Source organism: Paroedura picta, chromosome 16 (genome assembly GCF_049243985.1).
Source record: "Paroedura picta isolate Pp20150507F chromosome 16, Ppicta_v3.0, whole genome shotgun sequence".
Taxonomy (NCBI): Eukaryota; Metazoa; Chordata; class Lepidosauria; order Squamata; family Gekkonidae; genus Paroedura; species Paroedura picta.
The window spans coordinates 26,187,381-26,211,113 of record NC_135384.1 but is presented as its reverse complement, the minus strand read 5'-3'; the positions used below and the strand labels follow the sequence as shown (position 1 = coordinate 26,211,113).

Sequence of the window (23,733 nt, the reverse complement as noted above, 5' to 3'; positions counted from 1 at the left end):
GGCAACGGCTACTTGAGGATTCTCTCCAAGATACTTGTCAATCTGGAGCAGGGAAGATGACGGGATCACATCTCCATGTCCTTCTTTCCCGTGATCTTTATTTATACCTTTGCGTTGGGTGTTTCTCCGTCGTCTGTGGGTTTACCCAGCTTCATTTAGCAACAACTTGCTAAAGGGAATTATTACAATTATTATTATTTTTTTTAACAGTCCCAGGCAGCCCAACTCACTGCTGTTTTGTCTGGAGCTGCCTGTGCGAGATTGTTTGTTTCGAAGGCCAACCGCATAATTTTCACCTGGGTGGCTTTGGGTTTCATTTTGATCGCTTATGCGATCTCATCCACAAATGCTTAATATCATGCAAGATTGGACGTCTTTCCTTCCGCACCGCAATAAAACTGGCATTGCAGCAAGGTTTAATGAATACCGGCATGCTCGATGACGCCAGGGAGAAAGACAGTCATTTTTTTATTATCTAGATATGTGGTCTTTTAACGACAGTGATGTATGAAAAGGGGCTTGAAACCAAGGTGGGGCATCAAAATGCATCGAGATGTTGTCTGGGGAGGAAATTATTTTCAGGCAAACGGAAGCGTGGTTTCAGAACTTTCAGCTGATAAAAGCACCTATCTGGGATCAGCCGCTCACAAAATACCACTGCAGCGTCTCCTCCACTGTGCTGGTTACATATTTGCTTCTGGGCCTAATTCGGCGTGCTTGTTATTGCCTTTGAAGTTCTTCATGGCCTGGAGCTCTCATACTCTTTGAACCTCTAACTCTTTAACGTACCAGTTACGTTCTTCAGATAGCCTTCTGCTTGGGGTTCCTTCACTTAGGATTGTTTATATGCTGTGGCAGAACAGGCCTGCCTTTGATTGGCAAGCCCTATTCCCCCTTGCCCGCCCCCTTTCCTAGCTGGTTGCCACCTCCTGGAGGGGATATAAAGGTGAAAGCATCTCTCTGGGTAACTCGCAGCCACCACTGGTCATTAGACAGGATTTCCCCACTGAGAGGACCAGACTCCCAGCTTCCCAGCATCATTAGCCTCTTGAGTCTGCAGAGATCAATATTTTAAATTAATAAATAAAGGCAGGCTTGTTTTCCTGAATGAAGGCTGATCCCTGCCATCCTCCTTTGGTGTAAGTGGTGTAGTGGTTATGAGTGCGGACTTCTAATCTGGTGAGCCGGGTTTGATTCCCCGCTCCTCCTTCACACGCAAACAGCTGGGTGAACTTGGGCTCGCCACAGCACTGATAAAACTGTTCTGACCGAGCAGTAATATCAGGGCTCTCTCAGCCTCACCCACCTCACGGGGTGTCTGTTGAGTGGAGAGGAAAGGGAAGGCAATGGAAGCCACTTTGAGACTCCTTCAATAGAGAAAAGCAACATATAAGAACCAACTCTTCTTCTTCTTCTTCTTCTTCTTCTTCTTCTTCTTCTTCTTCTTCACGTATTGCTAAAGGAGAAATTTGGGTGTGTACTTGTAAAGCAAAGGACTGCTTTTTTGGTATTAGGAACAGTGAAAGCGGCAGGGACCACGTGGCTGACAACTGCTGCTGTGGCCTTTCTTTGGCAGATACCCGCCCCTTTAAGGCTGGCACCGGCTGATTGCACAACAGCTGCAACACAAAAGCCAAATTCAGCAGCAGGTCTTTGGCAACTACTAATACACACACACAAAGCTTTTGATTCAATAAATAAAACAGGGCATTTGATTTCTTTTGCTTCACTCTGATTCTGTTTGGATCTGTTTCTTTTGCTTAATGGGCTGGTGAAGGGCTGGCGCGTTCTGCTCGCAAGCCCAATAATTTTTTTTTTAATTTTAAAATATATATATTTAAAATTAATTAACTCATGCCCAATCGGCAACACCCTTCCAGAGCTGTCGTGAAACCCCAAGATTTTATGAAACCCTGATTGGGAAAGCCTGGTGAAGCCACCAAAAGAAATCTTCAAAGTTCAGGAGTCAAATAGTCATTCTTATGCAAATAATTCACAATCCTAGTCAAATGAGACAGTGGACATTCTGAACAGCTATCTTCAGGTAGGAATGGCCTAAATGAAAGCCAACAAACTCTAGCTAAGTCCAGATGAGGTTGAGGGATTGCTGCTAATGCAAACCTAGGAATTAAGATTCAGCCTACTCAGGAAAGGACTGTACACCCAGTATGGGAGAGAGGTACTATAAAAATCAAAATAATAATAGTAATAATAATGGTGTTTTTAGATCCACCTCTACTTACGTATGACCAAGTTTCATTGGCATGCCATAACATCTTTTACTAGGTTTGAGTGGTTTACTGGCTATGGCTCATCCTCAGTTACTGAGATCCGGTAGTGGATCCGTTGGGGCTGACCAAGACCAACTGAATCCATGCCATAGTATTTTTGCATTACTGTGGACCACAAACAAAACAAGGACAAATAAGTGGGTTCTAGATCAAACCAAGCCTTAACATTCCCTAGAAGCTTAGTTTTTGGAGATCTGATGAGTTCGGGTTAGATTGAGCTCATCCAAGCCAGGGCTGGAGTAGTGCATATAAAATGAAATTTTAGGTGAAGTCAGGTGAAGCTGATCCTGCTTTGGGCTGATCCTGTGTTGAGCAGGGGGTTGGACTAGATGGCCTGTGTGGCCCCTTCCAACTCTATGATTCTATGATCCTGTGTTGAGCAGGGGGTTGGACTAGATGGCCTGTGTGGCCCCTTCCAAGTCTATGATTCTATGATCCTGCGTTGAGCAGGGGGTTGGACTAGATGGCCTGTGTGGCCCCTTCCAACTCTATGATTCTATGATCCTGCGTTGAGCAGGGGGTTGGACTAGATGGTCTGTGTGGCCCCTTCCAACTCTATGATTCTATGATCCTGCGTTGAGCAGGGGGTTGGACTAGATGGTCTGTATGGCCCCTTCCAACTCTATGATTCTATGATCCTGCGTTGAGCAGGGGGTTGGACTAGATGGTCTGTATGGCCCCTTCCAACTCTATGATTCTATGATCCTGCGTTCAGCAGGGGGTTGGACTAGATGGTCTGTATGGCCCCTTCCAACTTTATGATTCTATTATTCTAAGCTGCATGAAGGAGGAGGAGGAGTTGGTTCTTAAATGCCGTTTTTCTCTACCCGAAGGAATCTCAAAGCAGCTTACATTCACCTTCCCTTTCCTCTCCCCACAACAGACACCCTGTGAGGTGGGTGAGGATCAGAGAGCTCTGAGATTACTGCTCAGTCAGAATAGCTATATCAGCACCATGGCGAGCCCAAGGTTACCCAGCTGGCTGCATGTGGGCCCGCCAGATTAGAAGTCCGTTCTCCTAACCACTACACCAAACTGATACAACCAAATGACACTGGCACTGCAAGATTTGATCATGATATCTGTGTATGTGCACCCATGCAACTTTGAAATGGGTGAGGAAGTTGACATCAAGGGGTGACAAAAAGCACGGGAGAATGTTTCGATGTTTTCTTTCACTTGTTTGTTCAGCTTCAGTTTGGTGCTGAAACATAAACAAGTTGCCACAAAAGAGCACTTGGAAAAGTGGCGGGGGGGGGGACGACAACCATAGTCCAGAAGCAATCAAAACCTGTGCAGAAGGGGGGAGGGGAAACCAATAGACATATAACTTGAACATCCTTAAAAAGTCAAAGTTTGCCCATCATTTCCTTTGTCCTGGAGGCCAGTAACCAGAAACAGGAATCTCATAAGCGTTTGGCAACTAACATACTGTATGTATTACATAAGGGAGTCCTCGGGAAGCTGCATGACCTGAGTAGCTCTTTTGCTTCTGTGTAGCCAGCCTGGACTTCCTGGGTGGTGACTCATCAAAGTGCTGACCTGGACCAACTCTGCTTCTAAGGCCCAATGAGATCAGGCCATCCAGGTCAGCGATAACAGTAGATAACAGAAGGGGGGGGGAGGTCTTCATCTAGTCCAATAATATTCACAGCAGAGCTTCACAGCCATGAGTTCCAAAAACAGCCAGCACACTGAAGCTCATGCAATTATTCCCATTAAGTTTCCCTGGGTGCTTTTGATTAATGCTAATTTTGAGGGCTGTGCGACTGCAGTTAGGTTTCACAACCTTCGTGCATAGGCATTCGTCCGTACTCTTCATCCCAGCACCAAGCCCAACCATTCTGTTAGACTCACCCACAAAGCCAGACACACCCAGAGCCTCATCCGCAGTTCATGTGGTTGCAAGTTGAAAAGGGATACTAAATAGACATTATCTCTGGTTGGATCTAGCTCTAGCTCCTTTGAAGGAAATGGGACCAAATTGGACCATTAGCTAGATCTGGGGAATTACAAATTAATCAAAGCTATCATTTCCTGTGCTTCCTTGATGATGGCATCTAAGCATGGTGCTTAATGTCTTGGACAGAATTCAGTATCCCAATAACCTCAGGTTTCATTTTCTAAGAAAATAAAAGCTATGGTCTGTAGTGCCCATGGTTACAGAGATTAGTACAGAGCTGTGATTTGGGCAGTCTCTGGTTGAAATCTCCCCCGCAGATGTACTAGCTAACCCAAACAAACCACTGGGTCTCTTACAGACCAGACTGAGTCTTGCAGGAGAATCTGGTGATCCAAATTGCCGCAGAAGTCATGTAATCCAAAACGGTAAAGCCACATCCCCGTCTACAATTTTAGAGCAATGCTTAGGTGAACTTTTGAGGGCTGGTTGGTTTAGCCTGACATGATGAGAGCAAGGTCTGGCTTCGCCATTCAGCTGCTTATATCAGGGGTAGTCAAACTGCGGCCCTCCAGATGTCCATGGACTACAATTCCCAGGAGCCCCTGCCAGTGTTTGCTGGACATCTGGAGGACCACAGGTTGACTACCCCTGCAGTAGGATCCATGAATACATGCAATTTTCCCTTTCCAAAGGGCTCCTGGGAATTGTAGTCCATGGACATCTGGAGGGCCGCAGTTTGACTACCCCTGATTTAGATGTTCCCAATCATTTCCTGATCCCGTGGCAAATTTATCAAGGGCAGAATTTCCCAATGGCCTCTACAGTAGATCAGTTTCCTTCCCTGAGAGACACAGTTTTCCCCCCTCTAAGATGTATCCCAAAGGTGGCCAATGAGGATCAAATAGCATTTAATATATATCATATATTAAATGCTATTGAATACTCAAACAAAAATCAATAAGAGTTATGGGGCTTTGATTATCCACCATCAGTCTGATTTCAGATCAAGGCCCTTTCAGAGCCAGCATAGTTCCACAAGGCCTTCAAAACAGAACTGTTCCATCAAAGTCTTTGGTTGGGTCAGTATCCCTTTAACATCTATGGGCCCCCCCTGACAAAACACCCCGATGGAGACATTCACCTCCTGGCAGTTACCAGCTTCTGGGTAGTAAGACAACAACTGATGACGCTAATTACTTACTGTTGATTTGTTAATAGGTTTTTAATTGTTTGTATTGTTACCATTTAATGTTTTATTTGCTTTTTGCTGTTATTGATTAATTGTGTATGTACACTGCCCTGAGCTGGTCTCTGGAGGGCAGATTAGAAATTTAATAAATTCACTAATTAATGCCGTTTCAATCCATTTCAGATCGTTTTCAAGTGGATTTTGCCATTTCACACAGTAATGTGCATTGAAAGGGGATTGGGGATGTGTGAAATGCCCTTTGATGCACCAATAGTCAGATAAGGCACTTCCATGTGTTCATGGGACAACAGAGCTTTCCTTGGACACAAACATATCAGCAAATTCAGTACTAGGTGTAAACTGCATGGAGCTTTTATTCCAACCCCAGATCGATTCAGTCCCTGACCTCTACACAGAATGCGATTTCCGTTTGGATTTGGGGCGATTTAAATTTTCCTTCTGCAGCAAGAAGGATTGATCCGGAGTGACCCTACCTTTATTGTGCAATATCTTAGAGAGCTTTTAAGCCTCAATATCCAGATTGGGAAAGAAAGCTCTGTGGTAGAGAACCTCTGATAGGCTACACCTGGTCATGTGACATGCTTGCCTTAAAGGAGAAGCCCCTAATTTCTCTCAATTTCTGTTGGTCCTGGATTTTTCCTCCCTCCTCTGCCTTTTTCGATCCTCTCCCCCACCCCTCCAAGAAAAGAAAGAGGCTCCCTGCCTGGCTCCTCTCCCCCCCCCCTTCAAGAAAAGAAAGAAATAGGCTTGGCTCCCCCCCCCCCTTCTGAACTACCCTAACCACGTGCAGAAGACTTTCCTGTTTCAATGGGAAGGGGGGGAGAGGAAGAATCGAGCTCAAAGCGATCTGAATTCAACAGGATTGACAATGGAATAAACGAAGTAAGTGCAGACTCTGCCCTAGAAAGAAGAAAAGGAACCTTAATGTGCGAAGTGTGATGCCAAACCATCTCCTACCACTCCACGGATATTACTTTTACCTTCACTTAAATGCTATTAAAGACAGGGTTTTGTTAAAGCTGATCCTAAATGCTTGTGAGCATTTCCCCCCGCAATTTTTCTTCCTACTTCAGATCATTTATTGACATTCTGGGAAATTTACAATTTGCAACCAGTGCTAATTTGATGCATTGGATATCCTCAGTGCTAAGGTGTCCACAGAAACTTGTTGAAGCACACAGTGTGTGGGATAAACTGCAGGAGGTTTGGATGAGGTAAGAGATCACGAAGATCACGGAAGTGTTGCAATGCTCTCTGCAGAAACTATCTGGCATCTGGAATACGATCCATCCTTAATGGCATGTGATAATTGTAAGGCTGTGCACCAGTGGTGGCCACTTGAACCATACTGTTCCCTTTCAATTTTATTGAAAAGGTACAGAGGAGAGCGATGAGGATGATCTGGGGCCAAGGGACCAAGCCCTATGAAGATAGGTTGAGGGACTTGGGAATGTTCAGCCTGGAGAAAAGGAGGTTGAGAGGGGACATGATAGCCCTCTTTAAGTATTTGAAAGGTTGTCACTTGGAGGAGGGCAGGATGCTGTTTCTGTTGGCTGCAGAGGAGAGGACACGCAGTAATGGGTTTAAACTTCAAGTACAACAACATAGGCTAGATATCAGGAAAACAATTTTTACAGTCAAGAGTCGTTCAGCAGTGGAATAGGCTGCCTAAGGAGGTGGTGAGCTCCCCCTCACTGGCAGTCTTCGAGCAAAGGTTGGATACACACTTTTCTTGGATGCTTTAGGATGCTTTGGGCTGATCCTGCGCTGAGCAGGGGGTTGGACTAGATGGCCTGTGTGGTCCCTTCCAACTCTATGATTCTATGATGATTCTATCCTACAAGATGACTTTTGCGTGGGTCCACAGATGCAGTTCCCTTTTAGAAATAAAGAATCACATGGCTACTTCTGGTAAAACAATAATGCATAGGCATTATGCCAGCAGGGAGGATTTTGCAACCTCTGTTAATGATCCATGGAAGACGTGGTACAAAGACTGGACATATGCGTAATCCCATCACAATGCTGTACTGGTCCAGAACCCCCCAAGCACTTCTGAAGTGGGGGCAGTGCCAGCTGAGCCACCACCACTGCTACCTTGTCCCTCGCACGCACACTCACGCACACTCACCAGCAGAAGACACTGAGCTGCCTCCTCGCAGGGAAACATCTCTTGCAGCTGGCGAGTGGGTGTGTATACGTCTGTGTGCCATATTGGGGGCTCCATCTCTAGAGCTCCAACAGCTTTGAGGAACCAAGGTCCTGAGCCAATTCTGAACCTCTAGAGCAGGGGTAGTCAAACTGCGGCCCTCCAGATGTCCATGGACCACAATTCCCAGAAGCCCCTGCCAGTGAATGCTGGCAGGGGCTTCTGGGAATTGTAGTCCATGGACATCTGGAGGGCTGTAGTTTGACTACCCCTGCTCTAGAGCCTTCTAAAAGCTCATATCTCTGTCTGTCTCTCTGCCTGTCAGTCTGTCTATCTTTGGGGACCCAAGGCCATATAAATAATTCTCCTCTCCTCCATTTTATCCTCACAACTTGGTGTTTGTTCCTGAAAGAGAGGATGTATTCCCTGCTGGATACGGGCTTTGAACCAGGATCCTCAATCTCTGAAGCACAAGCTAGTGGGCCACCACAAATTCTCCTCTGAGGTGCAGTGGAAATGAGGTAGACACCCACTGGGTGTTCGCGTCCCTCTCTCTGCCAGGAAAATGTGGGACATCCTTGTTGTTGTGTCATAAGGGAATGTTCCAGATCACCTGGGTGATAAGATTGACAAGCTTGAGTCCCTAATCCTAGTAAGAATCATCCAAGTGGTTGGCTTGTGACATTAGGGAATGCTGTTCTTCCTTGTTCTTCTACCAGCTGCCTCCTGAGCGTGGAATGCATTTCAGCTTGCAAGCCAGACGATGGGTGTATCTATCAGCACCGCTCCAAAATCAGAACTAGAGCAGCTTCTTTGCCTTGTCATTGAGAGAGTTAATACTCCTTTAGCCTGTCTCGGAGAAGTTCTTTAGCCACTAGGCGGGACTAAGGCAGGCTTTCTCAACTAGGGTTTCGTGAAGCCATGGGGTGTCCTGGTGGCCTTGGAAAGCTTTCCTGAATGGATGCGTTAATCATTTAAATGTGTTAATCATTTATTCGGCGATATGACCATATATGGTCATGTCGACCTTGCCCGCCACTCCCCAAATGGCCAATGATGGGCCTGGAGTGGGAAGGAAGGGGAGGAGCCCCAGGTGGGCATGTCCACAGCTCTGCTTCCCAACCATATTCTGCACAAAGAATTCAATTTATAATTTATAATTTATAATTTATAATTTATAATTTATAATTTATAATTTATAATTTATAATTTATAATTTATAATTTATAATTTATAATTTATAATTTATAATTTATAATTTATAATTTATAATTTATAATTTATAATTTATAATTTATAATTTATAATTTATAATTTATAATTTATAATTTATAATTTATAATTTATAATTTATAATTTATAATTTATAATTTATAATTTTAATTGCTTTAACTGTTTTGTGATTCATGTGTTACTGTAAACTGCCCCAAGCTAGTATCTGGGAGGGGCAGTTCTATAAATCCAAATATAAATAAATACATCTAAATAAATACATCTAACACTCTAACCACTTATTTGCGAGAAAGTTGGTAAGAACCGGGATTGACAAGGTCACAATTGAATGGATTTGTCCCTGGCTGGCTGATAAAACCCAGAGGATGCTCATCAACATCCTTTTCCTTTTCATCTTGGAGGGAGGTGACCAGCAATGCACCACAGAGTTCTGTTCTGGGGCCTGTGTTGCTTAACATTTTCATTAATGATCTGGAGGAGGCAATAGAGGGCACATGAATTAGGTTTGCAGATAATACTAAATTGAGTGGAGATCTGGATAGAGAGTGTGTAAAGTGCCACCAAGCCTAGCATTTAACATTTCAGTGCTTTATTTTTCTGACACATAGCCAGAATTGCACCAATCTCCTTATGAAGCAAAAGCAGTTCTGAGGGGCTACTATAGAAGAATCACATTCTAGGTCAGATGCTGTAGGTGTAGATAGAAAGAGCTTGAAATGTTAGAATCATAGAGCTGGAAGGGGCTATGCAGGCCATCTAGTCTAAGGTGACCAGATTGTCCCACTTTTGGAGGGACATCTGGGGACACCTGGCAAATTGTAGTTACGTTGAAATTTTAAAATATATATATATATTACAATACTATTTTTGCGTTCTATGAAAAATTTTTGTTGCTCCATATAGACCAAATTTTAAATCAAGAACCCCCCCCCCTCCCCCGGTCAATGGTGTCCCGCTTTAGCAATGTTAAAATCTGGTCACCTTAATCTAGTCCCGCCCCCTGCTCAATGCAGGATCAGCCTAAAGCATCCAGGATAAGGATCTGTCCAGTGGCTGCTTGAAGACTGCCAGTTGGATCAGATGATCTTGTATTGCCCATGGTGTGACTTATGCAGAGCGAAATGGTTTAGTATCTCTTAATTTAACTAAGATTGTGCCTTTTCTTTTTTAACAAAAACAAATGGGGATCCAATGATTACTGTAGCCATGGCAAAAAAAATTATTGCTGCTGATTACATGGAAGGAAAAGATTAATATTTATGTTGAGGTTAAGAATTTGTGAGGGTTAATTCCAAAATGAAAAATGCAGAATAATTTAAAACATACAGAAATATAACAGTGATATAAATAATAATAGAATAATTTTAAAATAATTTAGTGTGGCCTGATTTGAGACCTTAGGTCAAATGAGTTGACCATTCAAGGAAAGGAAAGACTACAAACAAACAAACAAAAAAAACACCTGTGATCATCCTAAATTTTTAAGTGTGGATGTTTTTTCTGTATCCTTCCTCCCCTATATTAAGAGTGCAGCAGTGCAATTCCAAGTGGACTTAGTTGGATTTATAAGGGCGTAACCTTCTTTAGGGTTGCAAAGTGAATTACTGCATGGCTCAATTACGAGCTTATCTGCAGCAGACAATTTCTTTTTTTATTACTGAACCAAGAATGACTAAATGGCATAATTAGCCAACACAGCATGGCTTGAGGTTTGCAGGAAGGTAAAATGAAACAGGTGAAGGTTAAGGCTAGCAACAGAGCACCCTCTAAAGGGAGAACAGGGAACTGCAACGAGATGTCTACTCGTGAAAGAATTTGGTGCTGCTGAGAGAGGTGGAGGTTGCAAGGTTTATTTACCTGTCAAACCTAAACTTACTCTACAGCTTTAACAACATAAAATGCATCATTTATAACCCAGGATTCTGTCCCATGTGGCCACTGGGAAGCCCCTGCATTTGGTCTTCTTTCTGAGCATGATTTGTGGGGCTCCTGGATCTTTTACCTCTATAATTCTCCTTTCCTCTGATTTAAAGTTAAAAGTGCCAGGCATCCAAAAAAGCCTCTGTTTGGAATCTTGGCCTACAGCCAATCAAGGGAGGGGGCGGAGCTAAGATGCATTCCTGTCTTTATCCTACTGTTAAATATTGCAAGTGCAGCATTCAGGGGCAGGCCCCTTGAATCTAGAGAAACCTTCTAAACAAAATAGCAGTAGGTTTCCTCCCTCTTTCGAGACATGCTGCACCTGCCAAAAATGCCCTCCTCTGTTTGCACGGCCTGTGTTTCTCAACATTGCTCACTACAGCCACGTGTTTCCTTTTGTAATTGTGTATTTATACACACACACACACACTGGCATAGGATACACTTATTACATCTGAGGAAGTGGGAACTAGCTCACAAAAACTTCATGTCACAAGAAATCTTCAGTATGGAAGTCAGGAAAGGACTGTATTTCATTTTAGCCTTGTACCTTTACGTAGCAAAAATAAATAAATAAAAAAGCAGGGGCAAATGGGGTTATCTAGTGGGACTAGATGAGAGGGGTTGGGCCACTGACATTGATGCTGCTGACCTTATTTTAAAAGATTACATCATTCGTCTCATAGCAAAGAAGCCTTTACAAAGGGCTGTTAGATTCCCCATAACAAAAAAACAACAATGGCAATAATAATTAAAAAAAAAAACCCAATTCCTGAACTGGGAATTCTAACTAGGCATGTGCAAAAAAAAAAAGGGGGGGGGTATTTTTCAGAGTTTGGTAAATTGGACTGGAAAAAATGTCAATATTTCCAGATTATTCACAAATCCCAATACAGAAAATATTCAGAAATTTGAATTGCTTCCTGATATTCCCAGATCCCAATACGGAAAGTATTGAGATCCATTTAAATGCCTGTCAAACTGCTGATCCTGTGGAGATAAAAGCTCTCTGCAAAAGCAAATTGGGCTGTGCTGGGGAGCTTTGTTTAAACCCCTCGCCCCCACAGAGCCTGCTGGCTGGCAGCCATTCCAGTGGTCCCTTTTGCTTCCCTCCTTTTAGAAGGAGAGGAAGTGAAAGGGAGGGTTTAAATAGCAGCTGACCAGAGGATCATACAAGCTGTTAAGTTTAAATGGCCAGCAGCCATTTCAGGACTCCCTTTCACTCCTCCCTCCCTTCCAAAGGACCCACCATAAAACTGGAATGTTCTCCAAGCCATTCCAATGGTCCCTCCCCCTTTGGAAAGGGGGAAGGAAAAAGGAGGGTTTAAGTGGCTGCTTGGCCATTTAACTGAACAGCTGACCAGTCAAGCAGCCTGTATAGCTGCTGAATATGCCCGAATCAAACCCGAAATAATCCGGCTTTGATTTTGTTCAGCTATATCGGTATCAGAAGCAGATTAGAGAACTCACTTTTTTTTCAGTTTGGGTGAATTGAATGCACATGCCTAGTTCCAACTTCTGTTCTACATGCATAACCACTCAAACAGATAAACATTTCATTACTGAGCCACCAAGTTTTGTATCCTCTGCAAGAATCTTTGGGAGTCAGGCCGTCAACCGTTCCTAAATGAACCAGGTGCACACTTCCTCACACCAAGGAGTCTTTGCTGGGATTCTGGCTACCTCCCACCTCTTATATACTGCCCTAGATTCTTCCTCACATGCTATGTGATGTCTTCATTTATCTTGTGCAACAGGCGAAAACAGTGAAACCCATCTTTCAAAAATTGTCAACGAATAACCATTACAGTAGCCAGCAACAGAATTTAGGCAGTAGCTCTATAAAGCACAAGTGTCAACCCTCATTCCAAAAGCCCCTTTGAAAAAGGTCAGTCTTGCATCTCCTCCAAAACCACAGGCAGGATGGGGGTCATTTGATGCCCTCTGGGGGGACGATCCCTAGCAGTGGAGTGGGTAGTGAATAAGCCCACAGACAGGAATGTTTTTGAAATGTTTCAAACCGCTAGAAGGGAATTTGTGTGTTAAACATCACTGCCACGTGGACTTCTCCTGGAAAAGATGGTTTTCCAGTGTTGCATTCACTGGGAAAATTAACTCCATCCCAATTGTGTCTACGGCTCCAATGCATTCCTTATTTTGTAGGAGCAATTCGCTTACAGCACAGATTGTGCAAGAAGGGAGACGGTGTTGTGTTTCAGGGCCTGGCTCCTTGTTCTGGCCTGTGTATGTGACAGTTTTGTTCTGCTCTATCAGCTTTGCCAATTAACAAGCTGTTTAGTTCGCCCCAAATAAATTAACCAGGGGTTCTCAGAGGTGCAACTGTTCCTATATGTCTTGGCCTACCCATGTCACGCTTGAGGGGGGGAAAGAGATAGAATGGTGTAGATCAGGGTCTTTCTCAGCCTGTGGCCATCTTTGGAATTCTGACCCAGGGTGGTAGAAACACCCACAAAATGGCCAGCATGGGAGGCAGAGCCCCCCACGTACTGTGTAAGCCCAAGTGCAGGGGACACGAGGTGTGAGAGAAAGAATGAAACCAACGCTGTAATGGCAGCTGCTGCTGAAACACAGAAATATTTTAATCTGCACAGCCGATCTGATCTTCTATGGCCACACACCCACTTGCTGGGCATCAGAAAAGGCGTCATTGGGTGCTATTGGTGCCCACAGGCGTCAGGTTGGGAAACCCCTGCTGTAGATTTATTGCTTGCTTGCTTGCTTGCTTTATATACCGCCCCTCTTGGACTTGCCATCACGGGGTGGTAAACAACTAATTAAGTGGCATTATAACAAACACAAGAAATTTCCATTTACAATAAATCTTCAAGTATTTAAAAGGGTGCCATATAGAGGATGGAGCAGGGTTGTTCTCTCTTGCCCCGGAGGGCTGGACCAGAACCAATGGGGTGAAATTAATTCTATAGAAATTGCATCTAAACATCAGGAAGAAGTTCCTGACAATTTGAGCGGTTTCTCAGTGTAACAGGCTTCCTTGGGAGGTGGTGGGTTCTCCATCTTTGCAGATTTTTAAACAGAGGCTGGAGAGCCCTCTGACAGAGAGGCTGATTCTGGGAAGGTCCAAGGGGGTGGCAGGTGACAGTGGATGAGCGATAGGGCTGTGAGTGTCCTGCATAGTGCAGGGGGTTGGACTAGATGGCCCACGAGATCCCTTCCAACTCTAGGATTCTATGATTCTATAAAACCAAGTCAATACAGTTTAAAATTGCGATGCTAGCAAATGTTAACTAACTATCTAACCAGTCTGCCCGCAGTTCCTGGTGTTGTTGTTTTTTTAAACTTCTCCCTCCCTGCTCTCCGCAGTGCCTTACTCTACATCTACCTGTCTATTTTGATAACGAAAATACATAACTGGGGGCCATGGCTCAGTGGCAGAGCATTTTGCTTGGCAGCGCTGTTATGTCCCAGGTTCAATGCCCAGCATCTCTAGTTGAAATGACACGGTGGTAAATGATACAAAAGACTTTCCTTTGAGACCTTGGAGAGCTGCTACCAGTCAGAACACACCACACTGGCCTCAATGTGCCAACGGTTTGCTTCAGCACAAGGCAGTTCAATGTGTGTCCATGACATGCCAGCAGAGTGATAGCTTTTGTTATAGTTTTTAAAATGAAATGTTTTTCTTAAAAAATTAAAAATGTTGACTGGGATTGGGAGATGTTTCGAAAATTGCTAAGCATTTGAGAACAAACTTTCCAATGCTTTTATTTGATTTTGCTCTGCCATCATCTTCGCCAACAATTCTCAAGGTGGCCAAATTAGTGTATGACTATCAAATTTCTCATAATTTGAGGTGTTACGTCCTGCTGGGGGTTGCCAAAGAACAGTTCTTGAGCTCAGTCTAGTGCAGTTACCCCCCCTTTAAATTAAACTAAATTCCAGCAGAAATAGAACTGATGATAGATCTACCAAATTTTAAGCAAACCCAAGCAATGCCATCCTAAGCAGATTTCCACCCTTCCAAACTCACTGACTTTAAGGTGGAAAGTCTGTTTGGGTTTGCCCTGTGAGTCACGTTTGTTTTCCTGTTTTAGCCTTTTTAGTAAACTGGACCAAAATAATTCCCCAGTCCACACTATCAGATTCATAACACACACACACATGCTTTGTTTGCATCAGTCAGAAAAACAGTTTTATTAAAGACCTACATTCAGGAGAATGCTTAAGCCCAGCTCCATACAGACTTGTTAATTAGCACGCAGGGCAGTAACAGGAACCACCAAGTTTTCAAGAAGAAGAGAGTAATACGGTCAAGCCCAGACCATCCATATACTTGGCTTTCATGAGTTTGGCAAGTTGCAGACCGCTTGTAATTAAGGCGCCTCTTTGGAAATCTATCTGACATATGCTGGTGGAAGAAAAACAGAGAGGAAAAGGTCACCTTTTGGGGAGGGAAATAGTATTGCATGCTAATAAATAAGGAGCTGCTATGAAAGTAGCCTGCAGCAATGTTTGGGAGGAAGTACAGGGTTGCCGGATCTCTCCTGGCAACCACTGGGGAATGAAGGGGGACTCACCTGAAGAAAGAGAAAGGCCTAGGCCTCGTTGGTGGCATCACACTGGAAGTGACATCATCACACCAGATCCATCCAGGTGACACTCTGGTATTTGGACGCAAACTCTATGATAAGTTTAGCTTCTACCATAGGGCAGAGCATCACATGGATGTCACTGGTGTGATAGCACTACCTGTGCAAAATGTGCAATTAGATCTGGTCTTTTTCTGCTCTCTGACAAAGACCCAGAGATAACCATTTTAGTTGCCAGAGTTTTAACTAAGATGCTTTTATAATATGCTGCCTACCTTGTATTTTATCTCTTATAGTTTATTTAATCATTTTAAGATCTGTTTGGTCATGTAACCCCATTTTATTATTTTGTTGAAATTTTAAACCCTATTTTTATATGTCTTATACATTTTATGCCAATAAAAGGTTACTGACTGACTGACTGACTGACTGACTGACTGACTGACTGACTGACTGACTGACTGACTGACTGACTGACTGACTGACTGACATATGGATGTCACTGGTGTGATAGCACTACCTGTGCAAAATGTGCAATGAGATCTGGTCTTTTTCTTTCCGCAGGTAAGACCCTCTGTTGTCAGCTGATCTGTGGTTGGGGTAGCAAGGCCTGGTAGTGTGGGATCCCCACCCCCACTAGGGGATCTGACAACTCTAGGAGATATTTAGGTGGACTTCCAGATTTGGAATCAGAAAGCAATAACGTGGAGATTGGTTTGATTTTAAAATGTATGGACTCAGGTCAGATATGCAGATCAGAACTAGTAACCGGGGCTTGAATGGCTGTGCACCTGCCAAGGGCCATGCCTTGGCAGAAGAACATTGTCTGGCCAGAGGTGCCAGACGGATGACCCATTCCTTAGTGGGAGAAGGGCCTGAAGGCCATCCAGGAGCCATTGACCCTCAAAAGAGAGAGAGTAACAACCTCCAGCTGATGGGGGGAGACTACTCTACTTGGGAGGTGGGGTGTCACAATGGAGAGCCCAAAAAGTCTTTGGTGGAGGCCAGGACTAAGATCTAGGGCCTCCCCGTTTGGCTGTGCTGTACCCTCTTGCGACCTCCCTCAGGAACTGGCTATGGGGAGAGGGACACTTTTTAGCCATCTTGTTGCTGGAGTTCTGTGTTTTATGGGGCGGGGTTCTTTTACTGGGTTTTATGTCTGATGTAACCCAACACAAGTTGTTTGACAGAGGCAGGCTAAAAAGCGAATAAATGAATAAAATTAAAATGTCTGTAGCTGAGCCTGTTATACCAGTGGGTGTGGGGGTGTACAAATGGGTCAATGATTTCCAGGGTAGGGGAAACCTTCTGCATCATGTAAACACAGAAATATTTATTCTATCGTGTTAGGAAATTAAGTCAACTGTAGCCCATTTCACAGGCCACGTGAGCAGGCCAAATTCCCCCACCCCCTCAGGAACTACTTTTGCTCTTCAACACTGAAGGCAAAGGGTATGTTAAGAAAGAGCGAGTGATGCCTTCTTTTGCCCCAGAGCAACACATTTCCCTTTTTACCTTTGATGTCAGTCACCAATGGCTGGGAGCGGCTAGGAGAGGTGGCGTAGGAGTTTCTGTGTCCCCCACTTGGTTGTCTGGAAATTCCTCCTCCTGCTTTGGTATTAGTGCGGCTGCTGCCAGAGAGAGGGTCAAAGTGTCCATTGAGCAGGGTAAGAATAAAAGATAACGTACAATGCTGGGAAAATCACTCCTTGTTAAAGCAGAGAACCTGGGGAGGGGGGTGGGTGGAAAGAGAGCAAGCCTCTTGTGCAGGTCTGGGCAAACTATGGCTGACCACATGTCCATGGACTACAATTCCCAAGAGTCCCTGCCTGGCTGCAAGCAAAACTGTTCTATTGAGAATATAAAACCGAGGCAGAACTTCCCACCGCCCGGCAGGCATTCCAAGACCCTACTGGGACTACTCACACAATGTCCTCCTGGCCGCCCTCTAGCAAACTGCGGTAGGTCTGGATCTCCTGTTCCAGGCGGCACTTCACATCCAGTAGCTCTCGGTACTCTCGGTTCTGGCACTCCATCTCTGCCCTCAGCTCCCCCAGCTGCTGCTCCACACATGAAATCTGGTTCTGTATTTCAGCCAGGTGGTTGTTGTAGCGACATTCGGTCTCGCCCAAAGATCCTTGCAGCGAGTCTCTCTGAAGAATGCAGGGAAATGCAGAAAGGGAAACTTGAGTTGCTGAAACAAGGCTGGGGCATGTTCACCTACTTGTTGTTGTTGGGTATTTTTTTAAGGCAGTCGGTGACATTTGGTGCCTAGGTCAGTTGTCCCTGAAGTGATGCCACAGGCATACACCGACCACTTCCCTGGCACCCTCCTAATGTTTTTAGTAAGTGGGCGGGGCCAAGCACTGTGGTTGCCTAATAGAGCTTCTGATTGGCGAATCAAGATCTGATTGGCTGTGTCTATTTAAATGTCATTTTGGCAGCATTGCCACCATAGTGTTGGTTGTGTTCTCCTACTCACTCTCCTTTCTCAAGGTGATTTTGGATGTGAAAACATCTTATGCGGCACCCATAGGGAAAAGCGTTAAGATATGCAAAGAAAATTCAATGGAAATCCATTACGGAAGTCATTGTCAACCAGCAAAATTTAAATGACATGGTGACATGAGCTGTAAACATCCAGGAGGCATGAGGTGTGTGCTTCTCTAGGGAGCCATACTCCTTACAGAAGGGCCACAGGCAGCAAGTATAACGCTCCAGCATTGTATCGCAATATCTCCATAATGGTTTCAAAACTTTAAAAAACAAACAGTTCATCTTGTTGAGATCTTTAAGCAGACAAAAATAATTTGACATAAAAATGTGAAAAACTGAAAAACAAGAAAATGCACTATTTTTATGTTTGATGTTTTCACATACATCCTACACAACAATCGGATTCTTGCAACTTTTTAAATAATTTACCACTCCTCCCCTGAACGTGGGTTTCTTGTTTGTATGGGGAGGGAGGCTCAGCCTTCCATGGCAGTCATTTTGTGGTTGCACCTACCACCACTTCTCATAATTCCCAAACTGCCTACAGACTCAAAAAAGGTTGGCAACCCCTGACCAAGGCATAGTCTGCACGCAACAGATAATGCACTTTCAATGCACTTTAGAAGTAGATTTTCCTGTTCTGCACAGGAAAATCCAGCTGCCAAAGCACACTGAAAGTGCATTATCCTAAGTGTGCAGAATGGGCCCAAGTTAGCAGTGGTTTGGAATAACCCAGGCAATGAAAGAGAAAGGGGGCAACCCCTGTTTGTATGATTCATCCAGGTATTTCCCAACTCAGAGCGGGCATCTCTACCTGTGAGGCAACACCTATAATCCTACAGAGCTCCACAACCTTAGAGAAGTCACTCTTGGTGTCTTTGGTACATGAGCAACACTGTGACCGTGAAGAATGTAGGAAGGAAATCGTGTAGGCCCCAGGTTATATGACTGCAGAGATGAGTATTTACCAGGCTAAGCTGTGCCTGCAGATCTATTTCCAAGGTCTGCAGCTGGCGTTTCAGGTCAATGACTTGGTTGTTGCAATCTTCGACTTCTTTGCTGCTGTTAGTGACCTCTCGATTCACCTCCTCCATCTGTGAAAAACCAAGGCATGCCAAACTGGAAGGTCATTTCCTCCCAAGAAGTTACCAGAGGAATCCTATGATTACTTGGGACCGTGTAAGAAGATGTAACCGCAGGAGGGAAGGGGTCTCCAACAGGTAGCTCTGAGCTACCTGTTGTTCACCAGCTGCTGCAGAGTAGATAATTCATTCTCTAGAATGCCTAGGAAAAGACTGCAAAAATTGCAGAAGGTTTTAGTGTATTGTTCTCTGTGCTGCATTGCTGGGTAGTTTCATTTCTGTAGACATCCTAGTCCATGTTCTGTTTCTAAAACGGAGCAGAACTGGGTAGTCTCGGCCAGGGACTTTAGATATTGTTTATTCAACTCTCATAAAATGAAAGATTAGCAAGCAGCACTTGATGTCAGTAGGTCGGAAAGCTCCCAGAAAGCACCCGCATCCCCTGCTGGCAGCCCCAATGCCCCTAGAAACCCTACAGACAACCCACCTTATTTTCATACCACTGCTCAACTTCACGACGGTTATTCTCAATCATGGTTTCATACTGGCATCTCATATCTTCCAAAATCTTCTTCAGGTCTGGACCCGGGCAAGAATTGACTTCCACACTGACATCTCTATTGGCTTGGCTCTTCAAATCCTTTAGTTCCTGGGGGAAAGAGGGGGGCACTTTTAGTTAAGCCGAGTGAAGCGTTTGTTTGAAATAAATTGGAATCTCTTTATGTTTCTTCTGTTGAGAGTTGAGGGGACCAGCCTCCTCTCTGCAAGTGTCATGCTGGGGAAGGGGCTCACCTCCTCGTGGTTCTTCTTGAGGCAACACAGCTCTTCGCGGAGAGATTCAAGTTGCATCTCCAGATCAGACCGGCAAAGGGTCAGTTGATCCAGGACTTGGCGTAAGCCGTTGATGTCCGCTTCCACATTCTGGCTGAGAGCCAGCTCCGTCTCATACCTGCATCCCAAGCAAGACAAATCAAAATGTGCCCTCTTGGAGGGAGGCCACTAAGTGACTGTAGACTTCTGGAAGGATAACGGTTACATGCAGAGGCCTTGAGCTCACAGCTCTTTTCTTTCCCTCCCCTATCTCTCCCCAGGGGCCTGACTTATTTACAGACTGATAAATTGGAGGTGAAAAGGAAATGGGTCTGATGTAATTCACAAGGACTCACTTCAGTCTAAAGTCATCAGCCGTCATCCGGTTATTATCGATATCCAGGACAAGCTTGCTGTTATCCACTGTGGCAGAAATGATCTGTGGAAAGGGGGAAACATGGAGGGGTGGGGGGGAATGAATGTTTGCATTAGGTGCTTCTTGTCACACATATGACCACATATCTAACTGCAGTTCCTGATTTTCCCCCAGTCTCAGATTCCCAACCTAGTAAGGCTGGCTGCAGACTGCCTACTTCCTGTATGACTGTATACCTGTATGTTCCCCGTCCGGCTTAGCCATCCTTTCACCCAGGGCTCTGCCCCCTTTTTGAGCCTGTGGCCACATTTGGCATTTTAACACAGCATGGTGGGCACTGCCACAAAATGGCTGCCACAAAATGGCTGCCATAGGAGGTGGAGCCAGGCACCACACGGCTGCTACAGCTCTCTTTCAGTCACACAGTGAGCTGTGGTGGCAGCTGTTGCTAAAGTAATGTTTTTAACACACTGCAGAGCCAATCAAATCTCCAGTGGCCAATCGGAACTCTTGCCGGGTAAAAGCCCCACCCACATTCTAAAAACACTTGGAAGCTACCAGGAAAGGTGTGCACCAAGTGTGCCCCTGAGAACACCCACTGTATCCTTTACCTCTAGGCCAGAGCTCTCCCCTTCCCCAAAATCCCTTTCCTTACTTGCACCCTTGTTGCCATTGCTGCTGCTGCTGCGGCCATGGCACCCCCGGACAGTGAGCCAAGGCCCTTGGGGTAAACATATCATTCCACCCGCAGATCAGAATAACACTTTTCAGAACAAAGCATTTTCTTTTAGAAGTTACACAGTTATATTCTTCCCTCTCTTGTGTCCCAAAAAATCCCATGCTGGGGACACATTTGCCTTTTCTAACTTACCATCACCAACCCCTTCCCCACAATTAGCATATGTGTGAACACATGCTTCATTTTACATTAGAGGCAGATTGACAGATAGATTAGATCACACATAGGCTTTTTCTTCTCAGGGCATCTCGGAATTCATCTTCCTTTGTTCTCTAGCTCTGTAATGATCAAAGCCCTGACTTCCTTTGTTCTTTGACTCCAGAGAACCCACCATGGGGAGCAAGACAGACAAAACCAGGCCCCTCATTGATCTGGGTCCCTTTAGATCAGGGGTGGCCAAACTGTGGCTTTCCAGCGGCATTGACTACAATTCCCATGATCCCCTGTCAGCACTGGCAGGGGCTCATGGGAATTGTGGTCCATTGACATATTTGGAGCCACAGTTTGGCCTGCTTTAGATGAAACACCCACCACCTGGACACAGCCATCCCCCCTCACCGCATGTTGTTCAATAACACAACGGCATTCAAGAGCTGAAGATATTTGAAAGGGATTTGCACATAGATAAAATGCTCCACACTCTGACAATTCAGAGCATCAAGCCCAAGCCTTCAATGGACTCATCATCTAGCCATTTCCGTACCTGGTTTTTCAGTTCTTCAATCTGCTGGTAGTAACCGCTGTAATCCTTTTGGTCATAGAGGGGCCCTTGCTGCTCGTACCATTCCCGGATTTTGCCCTCCAGGTCCATGTTCTCCTCCTCCAGGCACCGCACCTTGTCCAGGTAAGAGGCCAAGCGGTCGTTGAGGTTCTGCATGGTCATCTTCTCGTCGCAGGAGATCAAGGGTGCTTCGCTGCAGATGCCAAATCCACAGCCACCGTGGCCAAAGCGGCTGCTGCCAGCGCTGAACCCGTAGCCACCATCCATGACACCCCTGCTGCCCCCAAAGCCATCAATTCCACTTGCTCCACTCATCCCGCCCCCATAACTCACTCCACTGCCAAAGCTTCTCCCAGAGAAGCTGCATCTAGTGCTGCATGAAGCAGGGGAAGGGCCTCTGGCTCCCGAAGAAGGTGGCCTGACCCTGTCCCCATTGTTGCTTCTTCTGGTGTACACCGTAGTGGTGCTCTGCTTGGTGTTGAAGCTCATAGCGAAAGTGGAAAGCAAGCCCAAAGCCCAAGAGAAAGCCAAAGGTGCTCAGCTCAATAATAAAAATCAGACTGCAAATGTTTGCAGGCACTCAGTTCTTTATTTATACTACAGCATGGGTGTCTCCATGAGGGTGTTCCTTTCACTTCCTCGTGCTCTTCCACAGAGCTAGCTCACCTGGGTGTCTGTGCCAAGAAAAATTGTCCCCGAGGCAAAATTGCCTCCAGAAATCTCACCCGCATACAAATGACATTTCGTGGCGTCAGCGCCTTTCTCCGCAATACCCGTCAGCGATGATGTGGCGTGAATCCTCAGCTCGGTCCCTTGCTGAAAAATTTACACTGCCCTAAACTATAAGCAAGGGAGGAATAATTACAGCTTATTCCAACTAAGTGTTCTTCCTCCATCATTAGGATGATTTCAATTTGATTATCATTTCGATTCCATGTTGACTTTAATGAGCATGGGTTTCTCTTTTCGTGGTAAAGACCAGGATAATTGCGAAGCTATGAAACACTTTTAATTGTGAGGGGAGGGAGTCAGGCAATGAACTTCGGGGCTCCTTTTTTCAGTCCTGGTCCGGTTCAACTGCCAGCTCGATGCAGCCAGAGGAGGGATGGCCCACACAAGATGAGCAATCTGAAATCTAGTTGCAAGTTCTCAGGAAGAGAGTTCAGCCAGGAAACATTCCATTAAAAAGGAAGTGGAAACAGGCTTCTGCCAGACTGGTTGAGGGTTACTGATCTAATCCTACCTGCTTCTAGACTCACTGATATTCCACAATCTAATCCTGTAATCAAGTCTTGCTGGCAAGGGTGGCAAATGATGGATAGATGAAAAGGAGAAGGAGAAGAAGAAGGAGAAGGAGAAGAAGAAGAAGAAGAAGAAGGAGGAGGAGGAGGAGGAGGAGGAGGAGGAGGAGGAGGAGGAGGAGGAGGAGGAGGAGGAGGAGGAGAAGAAGAAGAAGAAGAAGAAGAAGAAGAAGAAGAAGAAGAAGAAGGAGAGGAAGAAGAAGAAGAAGAAGAAGAAGAAGAAGAAGAAGAAGAAGAAGAAGAAGAAGAAGAAGGATGACAACGACAACAACAATGAAAACAACAACAATTTGGTTATTATACCCTGCTTTTCACTACTTGAAAGAGCCTCAAAGCGGCTTTCCTTCCTCTCCCCACAACAGACTCCCTGAGAGAGCTTTGAGAGAACTATGACTGTCCCAAGGTCACCCAGCTGGGTTCATGTGAGGAGTGGGGACTGAAAACCCAATTCTCCAGATCAGAGTCTGCTGCTCTTGACCACTAGGCCACGCAGGTTCTGATGGAGGGATGGATGAATGTGTAAAATGTTATTAAGTTGCAATTGACATGATGACCCTAGCAAGGGGCTTTCTCAGTTTCCTTCAAAGCAAGTCAACTGAGAAACAGGTGGTTTTTAAGGCAATTGAGAAATAGGTGGTTTGCCAGTGCCTTCCCCTGTAGTGTCTTCCTTGGGGGTCTCCTTTCCAACAACGACACTGCTTAGCTTCCAAAATCTGGCCATACTGCATTCCCTCCAGACAGATGGGCAGAGAGAGTGAGAGACGATGACATTCATGCCTCAGACATGCCTCAGGATCCAACAGGGTGTATGTCAAGGCTGGGCCATACGTAAGCGGGGAAAAGTCGGGTTTTCCCACCTCGGCCGCCGTCGTTCCCACTCCCTGGAGCGTCACATCTGTCACCCTGCCCCGCAACTTCCCCCACTCTCTTTTTA

At 45.1% G+C, this 23,733-nt stretch overlaps 1 protein-coding gene across 2 annotated transcripts; it reads right to left on the bottom strand.

Annotated features, from left to right (window-relative positions):
• Positions 1-14,850: 14,850 nt before the first annotated feature.
• On the bottom strand, positions 14,851-22,074 carry LOC143826179 (keratin, type I cytoskeletal 19-like). 2 transcript variants are annotated; one of them, XM_077314835.1, is made up of 8 exons: positions 21,481-22,074; positions 20,019-20,101; positions 19,645-19,801; positions 19,340-19,501; positions 18,739-18,864; positions 17,201-17,427; positions 16,790-16,905; positions 14,851-15,093 (listed from the first exon to the last, which is right to left on the bottom strand). In XM_077314835.1, the coding sequence occupies exons 1-8, from the start codon at positions 21,985-21,987 to the stop codon at positions 15,080-15,082; spliced, it is 1,392 nt and encodes a 463-aa protein (XP_077170950.1). In that variant the 5' UTR covers positions 21,988-22,074; the 3' UTR covers positions 14,851-15,079. The 2 variants fall into 2 exon arrangements, with proteins under 2 accessions (XP_077170950.1, XP_077170951.1); XM_077314836.1 differs by having other exon boundaries at positions 16,790-16,902.
• Between the last annotated feature and the right edge of the window lie 1,659 nt (positions 22,075-23,733).

Bases quoted from the DNA above. Each gene is read 5' to 3' on its own strand.
- LOC143826179 (XM_077314835.1), bottom strand. From the start codon at position 21,987: ATGAGCTTCAACACCAAGCAGAGCACCACTACGGTGTACACCAGAAGA. The intron at 20,102-21,480 runs GTACGGAAATGG...CCCTTTCCACAG, and splicing joins TTGAAGAACTGAAAAACCAG to ATCATTTCTGCCACAGTGGA. The intron at 19,802-20,018 runs GTGAGTCCTTGT...CTTGGGATGCAG, and splicing joins GCTGATGACTTTAGACTGAA to GTATGAGACGGAGCTGGCTC.